Source organism: Mesoplodon densirostris, chromosome 8 (assembly GCF_025265405.1).
Source record: "Mesoplodon densirostris isolate mMesDen1 chromosome 8, mMesDen1 primary haplotype, whole genome shotgun sequence".
Taxonomy (NCBI): Eukaryota; Metazoa; Chordata; class Mammalia; order Artiodactyla; family Ziphiidae; genus Mesoplodon; species Mesoplodon densirostris.
Window position 1 is genome coordinate 106,540,823 of NC_082668.1, and position 13,019 is coordinate 106,553,841.

Here is a 13,019-nt window from a genome sequence, read left to right on the forward strand (position 1 = left end):
GAAGGGAACCCTCTTGCACTGTTGGTGGAAATGTAAATTGGTGCAGCCACTGTGGAGAACAGTATGGAGGTTCCTTAAAAAACTAAAAATAGAGTTACTATATGATCCAGCAATCCCACTCCTGTGCATATATCCAGAGTAAACTATAATTCGAAAAGATACATGCACCCCAATGTTCATGGCAGCACTATTTACAATAGCCTAGACATGGAAGCAACCTAAATGTCCATCAACAGAGGAAGGGATAAAGAAGATGTGGTACATATATACAATGGAATACTACTCAGCCATAAAAAAGAATGAAATATTGCCATTTGCAGCAACATGGATGGACGTAGAGATTACCATACTAAGTGAAGTAAGCCAGACAAAGGCAAATATCATATGATATTGCTTATATGTGGAATCTCAAAAAAAATGATACAAATGAACTTACAAAACAGATATAGACCCACAGACATAGAACACAAACCTATAGTTACAAAAGGAGAAGGGGGAAAAGGATAAATTAGAAGTTCTGGATTAACATATACACATAACTATATATGAACTAGATAACTAACAAGGACCTAGTGTATGGCACAAAGAACTATACTCAATACTCTGTAATAACCTATATGGGAAAGAATAATAGATACATGTATATACATAACTGAATCACTTTGCTGTACAATTTTTAAAAAATTACTACAGTTTTAAGCCACGAAGTTTTATGGTGGCTTGTTACATAACTGTTGATTACCAGAACAGAAGATGAACCTTTTCTTTGGATACCTGAATCCTTTTTTAAAATTATTATTATTTTCCTTTCCTCTTTGAGACCTATCTATATTTTCTGTGAGGGTTTTTTTTTTTCATAATGCAGATAGAAGTGAAAGCCAGAGAGAAATGTATTTGAAACTGGTCTCTAGCACTTAGTAGCTACAGGACCTTGCATGAACCACCTAACTTCTTAGAGCTTCCCCTTCTATCATTAAAAATGAAAATAATACAAACTTCATAAGAACTTTGAGAGGATTAAGTGAAGTAATGTTCAAAATGCCTGATACACAGAAGGAACTCAGTAACCAAGAGCCAATATCACTGGAGGAGTAGTGATACCAAGAGTATGCATTATAGGAACATCGAGTTTCTCTATAGATTCCTGCTGAACATAAAGTAGAAATAGCTTTTTATTAAGGAGATTTCAAATACTGCCCTGGTATTTTGTCTTCCAGTTGTCACAGCAGAGTTTTGTGGTTTTGATGCTATTGCTCCTGTGACAACCTGGTGCAGTGAAAAGACCGTGGACTTTCGGATCAGTTCCACCCACATATTTTGTGCACACATGCGTGCATGTTGTGCATGCACGTGCACACATGTGTGTTTGGTTTGTTTCTGTCATCCCTATTACAGTCACATGGGCAGAAACACTGGTTTTTTCACTGCTTAATTCCCACTGGCCAGAAAAGCATGTGGCACATAATGGATAATCAATAAATATTTCTTGAAAGAAAGAAAATTTAATCAACTCTTAAATGATCTGGTTTGGTGCAAATATTGAGGACAAAGAATTTTACGTTTAGTAAACTCCAGAGCGCCTTGAAGTGCTATTTCTTTTCTCTCAGTAATTTGCCTTTTCTGCATCACAATTCCTTATTTTGATTTCTAAACCTAAGTGTTAGGTTTGTACACATTGGAAGTTGAATACTACAGATGGACATGAGGGTTTATACACCCAAGTGCATTTACAGATCTATTTGGACATACAAAGATTATATAATGACTATATATATCATTACATAATATATGTCATATAGCACACACTAGTGTATAAATAATGCATATATATTTTTCATACATACTATAGTGTGTGTGTGTGTATGTGTATATATATATATATATATATATATATGGTCTAAACTATATATCACATATTATATATATGGCCAGTTAGCTGTATGCTCACTAAAATATCATTAATTAAAGGAAAAAAGGAAATTTGAGAATTTTAGAATACTTTAAGACAAGTAGGACTTTATTACATTCAAAATCCTTGGAACATAACTAGGTATAGAAATTGATTCCAGGTGGAAACCACTCACATGTTTGCATGAATAAATGCCTAGGAGCCCATTCCTGGCAGGGAAGTGGGGACTCCATCATTGGTTCTGCTGAGGAACTTAAACAATCCTCAGGGCAACTTGTTTGCACGATTGATTTACTTGGCAAATGCTTCGTGTTCAGAACCAAAGTAAATTTGAGCTCAGCCTGTCCACGGCTATTAGATTTCAAAGTAATGGGGTCTGAACTTCCAGTGATTTCATGTGTATCAAGACTGACTTCTTACCTCTGCCTTAGTGAGCTCACAGATTTATTGGGACGGGCATTCCCAAGTACACCTTCACTACACAGAGTGGTAACTGTGAAAAGATACATACACCAGATACTTACACCCCCAATGAGCAAATCCAGTGAGGGATTCTAGGGATTCTAATCATGGAGATGATTAGAAGAGAAGGTGGTGGAAGGTAGGGCTCTCAATCTCCATTGTCCCCAGGGACCTGGGCATTCAGCTTCCCCAGGTGGTCTCCTTCCTTTGCCCCTCTCAATATTTTCCTCCTTCCAGGGGGAGTTGGGGGTTACAGAGTAAATTGGCCATGTGATTAAAGCATCTTCCAGACCCTGGCCTCAAGACTTTTTTTTTCTGTCCTCTGTCTGTTTCTGGAACTGGATTCTATTTCATTTTTTTTAACTTTTTATTTTATATTGGAGGATAGTTGATTAGCAATGTTTGTTAGTTTCAGGTGTGCAGCAAAGTGATTCAGTTATACATATGTATATATCTATTCCCTTTCAAACTCCTCTCCCATTTAGGCTGTTACACTACATTGAGCAGAGCTCCCTGGGCCACACAGTAGGGCCCCTTTGATGTGACTGACAAGGGATTAGACTCCAAAATTTACAAACAGTTCATGAAGCTTAATATCATCAACACAAACAACCCAGTCAAAACATGGGCAGAAGACTTAAATAGATATCCCTCCAAAGAAGACATGCAGAGGGCCAAGAGGCACATGAAAAGATGCTCAACATCGCTAATTATTAGAGAAATGCAAATCAAAACTACATTGAGATATCACCTCACACCAGCCAGAATGGCTATCATCAAAAATATCTATTTCATTTTATACGCTTATCACATGATATCTTCTGGGTCTGGCCTCAGGCAAAATTCCTATGGAGGTGCTGACCAGGAGAAAAGTCTTGGGAATAACCGGGACAGCCTTTGTTCCTGGGAACAAGTGGCCACCTCCTCGCCCTGTGACAGGATGCTGCTGAGCACTGGCAGGCTGAGTAATCCTGTCTCGGAAGCTGCTTTTTTTTTTTTTTTTTTTTTTTTTCTTTTGCGGTACGCGGGCCTCTCACTGTTGTGGCCTCTCCCGTTGCGGAGCACAGGCTCCGGGCGCACAGGATCAGCGGCCATGGCTCACGGGCCCACCCACTCTGTGGCATGTGGGATCTTCCTGGACCGAGGCACGAACCCGTGTCCCCTGCATCGGCAGGCGGACCCTCAACCACTGTGCCACCAGGGAAGCCCTCGGAAGCTGCTCTTTAGCACAGGGTCTCAGTCCTGCATCAAGCTCAGGGTAAGAAGCAGCAAGCAAATACAACTACAAAGATTTATGGGAATAACGAAGACACTTTCCCCTGGACCCCAGGGGCTTGGAATTTTGGTCCTTTGCTAGAGTTTCTAGTATAAACCTTCAGTTAAAGAGACAGATGACACATTTCATTGGCTGGCCACTTATCAGCAGCTCTGGGGAAGAATATCTGAGGAAACTGTCAGAAAATGACAGTGTCATGGTTCAGTCACTAACTAAATGAAAAAGACACAGTGGTGAACCAGGCCTGACCTAATCCTGCCCGTCTTCCCTCTCTTTCTGCTTCCATTGCCGCTAGAAGAATGGAATCAGAGCCAGAGGCAAGAACAGACTGAAGGAGGCAGAAGGAGACTTTGGTGATGCTGTTTGGAATCCACAGGGCCACGTGGGCCATGGAAGCTGCAGCGTGTGAGCAAGGACGCTGCCAACCTGTGAGGCTGCCGAGGAATTGTCCCCTTCAAGCCACCCTGACAATCACACAGCTTAGCAGAGGTGGCTCTGGTGACTTGCCTCTCTCTCCATCTGCATTTTCTTACAAAACAAGGAGAATCATACAAACTGATGTGTTCCCTGATTACCCCATTTCCTTATAACTTTTGTTGTTTTGACTTTTGCATGATGTATTGGAAATCATATCCTTGCTTTTTTTTCTTAATTTTTATTAGAGTATAATTGACTTACAATGTTGTGTTAGTTTCGGGTATGCAGCAACATGACTCAGTTATACATATACATATATCCCCTCTTTTTTAGATTCTTTCTCCATAGAGGCTAGAGTATTGAGTAGAGTTCCCTGTGCTATACAGTACGTCCTTATTCTCCTTGCTTTGACCTCAGGTGGATTTGGGTATAAGAACGGGGTCTGCCCCTCCCCAGCCGTGTGGCACTGATCAAGCATCTTACCCTCTCTGAGGTTCTGTTTCCTGAAATGCCAGATGGGATAACAACACTTACTATGCAGAACTGCTGTTTGGATTAGAGATCATGCTTATACAGTTCCCCACAGACATCCTTAAACATTAGAAACACTTAGTCATTGGCGGCCATTTGAACAGTTATTTATATTTCTTTCATTTTGTCTTCTTTTATTTCCTCCCTTTATTATCTATTGTGTATGGTACGGGGGAAAACCTATAGCAAGAAGGCAACCTTCACATTCTCCTCTTATTGGTTTGGGTCCACGGTAGCCACAATTTGTAATATTTTATTGCTTCTACTAATCCTGGCTACCAGTAGTTTCCAATAAGCTATGGGATATTTTAATGAATAAAAAAATATTTAGAATTGTCTTTGATCCTCCTCTGCATTTATCAGATTGTCAAAGTTGAAATAAGGTGATAATACCTATTGCTGGGAAATGAGCACTCAAATCCCACAGTGATGTTTAGAGTAATAATTGGTATAACCTTCATACACTGCAGATGTCAATATGGCAAAAGTCTTAAAAATATGCACACGCTTTGCCCTGGTAATGGCACCCCAAAGAATTTATCCTAAGGATATAATCGGTTTTATACATAAAGATCTATGTGCAAAAATGTTCTTGCGTCATGTGTAATAGTGAGAAAATGGGTAAAATCTAAATGTCCAAAATAGATTTGTTAATTTTTTGTATCCATTTGGTACATCCATATAATGGAAGACTCTGTTCTTAAAAACATTATGGTATAAAATCATATTTACTGACGTGGAAAGATAGTTGTATACTGTGTGTGTGACAAATACAGTTAGTAAAACAGTTTCACAGGGGGGCCCTGGCTTCAGCAGGTAAGGGAGACCCTTACCCAACTCTTCCAGAGGGAAGGCAGGAAAGGAGAAGATGGTCTCTAGCCTCTCCTTTTCTCTCTCCGGCCTTCCCCACGGGGATGGGATTGCCTTAATAATTAGGAAAATTAGGAAAACATCCCTGCAAGTGTGTGCCTGTTATGGACAGAATGTTTGTCCCTCAAAAATTCATATGTTGAAATTCTAACCCCCATAGTGATGGTATCAAGAGGTGGGGACTTTGGAAGGTGATTAGGTCATGCCCTCCCACCCAAATGTGTTCAGGGAATTTATGACAGCTGAGTTAGTAAAACAGCATGTACTATTCACAATAGCTAAGATATGGAAACAACCTAAATGTCCATTGACTGATGAATGGGTAAAGAAGATGTGGTATATATGTACAATGGAATACTACTCAGCCATAAAAAGGATGAAATAATGCCACTTGCAGCAATGTGGATGGACCTAGAGGTGATCATACTAAGTGAAGTAAGTCAGACACAGAAAGACAAACATCAAATGATATAACTTATATGTGGAATCTAAAAAATGATACAAATGAACTTATTTATAAAACAGGAACAGACTCCCAGACAGAAAGAAAACTTATGGTTACCAAAGGGGAAGAAGAGGTTACATTAGGAGTTTGGGATTAACAGATATACACTACTATATATAAAATAGATAACCAACAAGGACCTATAGTATTCAAAATCCAGGTCCTATATAGCTATACATAGTATAGCATAGGAAACTATACTCAATAATTTATAATAACCTATAAGGGAAAAGAATATGAGAAAGAATATATATATATATATATATATATATATATATATATATATATATAAATGTATATATATGTGTGTATATATATATGTATGTATATCTGAATCACTTTGCTGTACACCTGAAACTAATATAACATTGTACATCAACTATATTTCAATTTTAAAAAAAGAACAGTAGTGGTGAGAGTGGGCAACCTTGTCCTATTCCTGATGTTAGAGGAAATGGTTTCATTTTTCACCACTGAGAACGATGTTGGCTGTGAGTTTGTCATATATGGCCTTTATTATGTTGAGGTAGGTTCTCTGTATGCCTACTTTCTGGAGAGTTTTTATCATAAATGGGTGTTGAATTTTGTCAAAAGAATTTTCTGCATCTATTGAAATTATCATATGGTTTTTAGCCTTCAATTTGTTAATACGGCATATTACATTGAATGATTTGTGTATATTGAAGAATCCTTCCATTCCTGAAATAAACCCCACTTGACCATGGCGTATGATCCTTTTAACGTGCTGTTGGATTCTGCTTGCTAGTATTTCATTGAGCATCTATGTTTTGTAGCATCTATGTTCATCAGTGAAATTGGCCTGTAGTTTTCTTTTTTTGTGACATCTTTGTCTGGTTTTGGTACCAGGGTGATGGTGTCCTTATAGAATGAGTTTGCGAGTGTTCCTCCCTCTGTTATATTTTGGAAGAGTTTGAAAAGGATAGATGTTAGCTCTTCCCTAAATGTGTGATAGAATTCACCTATGAAGCCAACTGGTCCTTGGCTTTTGTTTGTTGGAAGATTTTTAATCAGAGTTTCAATTTCAGTGCTTGTGATTGGTCTCCTTGTATTTTCTATTTCTTCCTGGTTCAGGCTCAGAAGGCTGTGCTTTGCTAAGAATTTGTCCATTTCTTCCAGATTGTCCATTTTTTTGGCATATAGCTGCTTGTAGTAATCTCTCATGATCCTTTGTATTTCTGCAGTGTCAGTTGTTACTTCTTTTTCTTTTCTAATTCCGTTGATTTGAGTATTCTCCCTTTTTTTCTTGATGAGTTTAGCTAATGGTTTATTCAACATAGTTTTGGAAGTTTTAGCCACAGCAACCAGAGAAGAAAAAGAAATAAAAAGAATCCAAATTGGAAAGAAGAAGTAAAACTGTCACCGTTTGCAGATGACATGATACTCTACATAGAGAATCCTAAATATGCTACCAGAAAACTACGAGAACTAATCAATGAATTTGGTAAAGTAGCAGGATACAAAATTAATGCACAGAAATCTCTTGCATGCCTATACACTAATGATGAAAAATCTGAAAGAGAAATTAAGGAAACACTCCCTTTTACCACTGCAACAAAAATAATAAAATACCTAGGAATAAATCTACCTCAGGAGACAAAAGACATGTATGCAGAAAACTATAAGACACTGATGAAAGAAATTAAAGATGACACAACAGATGGAGAGATATACCACGTTCTTGGATTGGAAGAATCAACATTGTGAAAATGACTATGCTACTCAAAGCAATCTACAGATTCAGTGCAATCCCTATCAAACTACCAATGGCATTTTTCACAGAAGTAGAACCAAAAATTTCACAATTTGTACGGAAACACAAAAGACCCCAAATAGCCCAAGCAATCTTGAGAAAGAAAAATGGAGCTGGAGGAATCAGGTTCCCTAACTTCAGGCTATACTGCAAAGCTACAGTAATCCAGACAGTATAGTACTGGCACAAAAACAGAAATATAGATCAATGGAACAGGATAGAAAGCCCAGAGATAAACCCACACACATATGGTCACCTTATCTTCGATAAAGGAGGCAAGAATATACAATGGAGAAAAGACAGCCTCTTCAATAAGTGGTGCTGGGAAAACTGGACAGCTACATGTAAAAGAACGAAATTAGAATACTCCCTAACACCATACATGAAAATAAACTCAAAATGGATTAAAGACATACATGTAAGGCCAGATACTGTAAAACTCTTAGAGAAAACCATAGGCAGAACACTCTATGACATAAATCACAGCAAGATCCTTTTTTGACCCACCTCCTAGAGAAATGGAAATAAAAACAAAAATAAGTGAATGGGACCTAATGAAACTTCAAAGCTTTTGCACAGCAAAGGAAACCATAAACAAGGGGAAAAGACAACCCTCAGAATGGGAGAAAATATTTGTAAATGAAGCAACTGACAACAGATTAATCTCAAAAATATACAAGCAGCCCATGCAGCTAAATATCAATAAAAAAACAACCCAATCCAAAAATGGGCAGAAGACCTAAATAGACGTTTCTTCAAAGAAGATATACATATTGCCAACAAACACATGAAAGGATGCTCAACATCACTAATCATTAGAGAAATGCAAATCAAAACTACAGTGAGGTATCAACTCACACCAGTCAGAATGACCATCATCAAAAAATCTACAAACGATAAATGCTGGAGGGGGTGTGGAGAAAAGGGAACCCTCTTCCACTGTTGGTGGGAATGTGAATTGATACAGCCACTATGGAGAACAGTATGGAGGTTCCTTAAAAAAACTAAAAATAGAACTACCATATGACCCAGCAATTCCACTATTGGGCCTAAACCCTGAGAAAACCATAATTCAAAAAGAGTCATCTACCACAATGTTCATTGCAGCACTATTTACAACGGCCAGGACATGGAAGCAACTTAAGTGTCCATCGAATGATGAATGGATAAAGAAGATGTGGCCCATATATGCAATGGAATATTACTCAGCCATAAAAGGAAACGAAATTGAGTTATTTGTAGTGAGGTAGATGGACCTAGAGTCTGTCATACAGAGTGAAGTAAGTCAGAAAGAGAAAAAGAAATACCGTATGCTAACACATATATATGGAATCTAAAAAATAAAAATAAAAAGGTTCTAATGAACCAAGGGTCAGGACAGGAATAAAGACGTAGATGTAGGAATGGGTTTGAGGACACTGGGAGGGGGAAGGGTAAGCTGGGATGAAGTGAGAGAGTGGCATGGACACATATACACTACCAAATGTAAAATAGACGGCTACTGGGGAGCAGCTGCATAGCACAGGGAGATCAGCTCAGTGCTTTGTGATGACTGGGGTTGGATAGGGAGGGTGGGAGGAAGATGCAAGAGGGAGGGCCCATGGGGTTACATGTATACATATAGCTGATTCACTTTGTTATGCAGCAGAAATAACACAACACTGTAAAGCAATTATACTCCAATAGAGATTTTTTAAAAAAATCATACAAAGGCAACAGTAAAGCCAAACTGATATCACAGGATGTATATACTAAAGGAAATCCCATGGTCAGAATGAAGATAATCCCATTTTTCCCAAAGTTCCACCAAGTCAGTCATTAGGAAATTAGAAGCAATGCAATCATAAGAGGTTAAGATGGTTTTGTGGACATAGAGTCTCTGCAAAGAGTGCTGAGTCACACATGCAGGCTTGACAGCCAGGAGAGAGGGAAGTCTGAACACACACAAACACTGACTCTCTGAGGATACTGGTAAAAGGGACCCCAAGCAGGGCCTCTGAATCAGCCCTGCGAGCATTGCTGAGTCCAAGGACAGTACAGTAACTGATTTTCACAATGATGATCCTGAGTCATCAAGAAAAGGTTACATTTCATGTTCAGAATTCTCTGTTTAAGAAGGCAAGGAAGCATGTGATCCATTTGAGAAAGATTTTCATTTCAAATAGTTAAGAATTATTTAAAAACATTTTGGGTGCTTAAAGGGGTAAGTGACAGGTATCTGGAAAATTCACTTATGTGAGACAATTCTTCCCTAAAGATTCCAGATCAGTGAGGCAGTGGGTGGGTTGTATTTAGTTAGGTTTCGAGCACTTCTGCTTGTTTGACCTCTCATTGTTTAATTTCCTCAATCCTTTCAAAATTCCTCACTTTCAAGGATCATAAACCCCCTGAGGCTAAAGATTCTGACACCCTTTCTTGGATATTCCACATCCTTGTGGTACTCAGCCATTTTTTTCCCCCTTTTTCTGCCATGAATGATGAACTGATGTACACAAATATGACTCACTCCCAGGGCATGCATCAACTTTGACAAAGTCCTCCTGACATTGTACAAACCCTCTTGGGTTTTGGTAAGCAATTCTACAAGGTTTTTTTTTGCAACCTTTATCAGCCATTCATGCTAAAAACTAACCGTAAGAGAACAAAAAAAATATATAAATACAGTTAATGTAATTTTTCCTAAAAGTAAACTTTATTTTAAAAGAAGAGTCATTTCCTGTAAGGCCTGCACTTTTCAGGTAACGTGAGTACTGCAAACACACAGGATGTGGCCGCTTTCCCTGTTGACTTCCTTGCCTAATACAGCTCCGTTATGTTTCCTTTGCCCCAGACAACTCATTGCTCTTTGGTGAATGTGCTGAGATTTTTGGTGCTTTCTCATCTGCCAGAAATACCATTTCCGCTTTCACACTTCCTACGTCTTAACTCAAATGCTCTCTTCGAGTGCCACTGAACTCAAGAAACTTTCCATTCTCACCACGATTGCAAGATGGGTGTTGTCACTGCCCCTTTTTTGAAGATGAAGAGAAAATCTTGAGAGGCTACAGAACGCCCTCGAGGTCACACCCTGGGTATCAGAGCAAGGACTAGTCCATGAGGAGTCTCTCCTGGTGGCATTTCTCTCATTGCATAGGGAACCATTATAGCTGCAGCCCCCTTTTTGGCAACCCCCGCCTCTCCTACGTATTCCAGGGTTTCAGGGCCCAACGGCCACATTGCAGTCGCCCTGCACGGCCTTTGCAAAGGGGCCTGAGCAGGGGTGGCTCTTACCTGGGGTGTTGAGCAGTCGGGACCTCTTGCAGTGGTAGGCTACCTCCTGTTCACAGTGCTCTGAGCCGTCAATCACGGCCTCCAGCTGCTCCAGGCTGCCTCCGTAGTCCAAGGTCATGGAGTAGGGCTTCTCAGCATTGGCACCTCGCACATGGGTCAGCTCCGTGTTGTTGTGCTGCACCAATGTCCAGATCTTGTCCTCTGTCCAGAAAACACAACCAAGGAAGGTCAAAAGATGATCATGCTTACAGACCTCCAAAAAGCTGGGAAAAAAAAAAAAAAAAGACAATCATGCTTTCAGTGTGATGGATGGTGGCTGGATGTGCATCAACTAACGGCCACTCAAGCACTCTACTCATGCAAAGAATTTGGCCAGAGAATTTTTGTTTCTCCCAGAGTTCTACCTAGAGTTAGTGTGAGGGTTAATTATCTTAAGAGCTAAATTTGTGAAGCCTTTACTCCACAGCCTCTATGCTAAGCATTTAATGTCCATTATCTCGTTTAAAATGGACATGATCTATGCAAAGCCATGGAACAAGAACAGAAAGAAACACAAATAGTTAGACAGCAGGTAGAACAAGAATAAAAGGAAATGAATTCATCTGTTGTCGGAAAGGACAATTTGGATGGGGAAGAACTTAGAAGTTGAGAAATTAGACACTTTGTGACCAGAAGTAGAATATAACTAAATATCCTTGAAGATAATTATCCTGGTGATCACGTACACACAAAAACATAGACCACTGACAAGCTGTCGAATGCACAAAATGTTGGTAATTAAATGAACAAAAATTAAATGTTAAATGTTCAGAATATTAAATAAAAAATAAATAAAATAAAATTGACATTGTCTAAATCAGAAGGGAGTCGATCCTGCCACATCAAAACCGAGGGAAAAGTGAATAAGGAAAATTAAGCAGTTTTCCTACGATTACATAGTTAATGTCTAAGCAAGAATTGGAACCCAGGATGTCTGACTCCAACGCCCCTACTTCCAGATATTGACACACACACTTCCTCACAAGAGAAACACTAGCATAGATCATTGTCTCAGAGAACCATAAGTACCACGTTGAAAATAAGACCTATACACAGAAACTATCTGTGAAATACACATCATAACAAGGATGAGATTGTGTCATAGACACTGAACATACAAGGCACTTAACTGCAGTTCGTTAATATTCATTCACCATGCTACTTCTACTTGCTAAAAATATTTTAAGAGGTTTACACTAAAACAACATGCAGAGATGAGGCCCTGTGGGTCAGGGGTGGAGAACATATTTTACCTATTCTAGGTAAGAATGGAAGGCGAAGAAAGGAGATGAATTTTAGTTTTAGAGCCTGAGAGATCTGACTTGAAACCTATTCTACTAACAACAAGCTTGGACAAGTCACTTCACTTCTCTGAGGTTCAGTTTAATCATCAGTTAAAAAAAAAGTCACAAGGCATGATCAGACATTCTGCAATAATAGACTGAAACATTTACGGCAATTGGACATAGAATTGAATTCTGAGCATGCTTACAGATAAAGAGAAAGAGGAAATAGGAAGACTTGAGATGCTTTTGTCCTCTGAGAATCTTGCCCACATAACGTCATCACGCTTCATAGATGCACAGAGCTGAAAAAGGACCTTGCCCAGAAGTCACATGATTTCCTTCCTCTCTCACCCACTTAGTTTTACAAATGAGGAAGCCAAGGTCTAGGAAGTAGAGGAAGGACCCAAGGCATATCTGATAGACAAGAATGGTGAGCACATATACTGCTGGTAACCACTATTTCTAACTAGTACTACTTAGAAGCAGGATCATGGCTGTTGGCCATGAGAATAAGAAGAAGGAGAAGGAAGGAGAAGGAGAAGAAGAAAAAACTGTCAACCAGGATCCCCAGTATTAATACGTTCTCTACCCTAACTCTGTATATGACTTGGGATAAATAACTTCATTGCCCTGTACTACAGTTTTTTTGTTTTGTTTTGTTTTACATCTTTATTGAAGTATAA

The 13,019-nt window shown here is 39.0% G+C and overlaps 1 protein-coding gene across 1 annotated transcript in view; it reads right to left on the bottom strand.

The window, feature by feature from the left end:
* The window catches only part of CNTNAP5 (contactin associated protein family member 5), a 914,769-nt gene that overhangs the window by 252,577 nt on the left and 649,173 nt on the right, over nucleotides 1-13,019 (bottom strand). Inside the window, exon 13 of the mRNA XM_060106110.1 lies at nucleotides 11,012-11,212. Within this exon, the coding sequence (XP_059962093.1) occupies nucleotides 11,012-11,212 (201 nt within the window). The remainder of the gene's footprint in view (nucleotides 1-11,011; nucleotides 11,213-13,019) is intronic.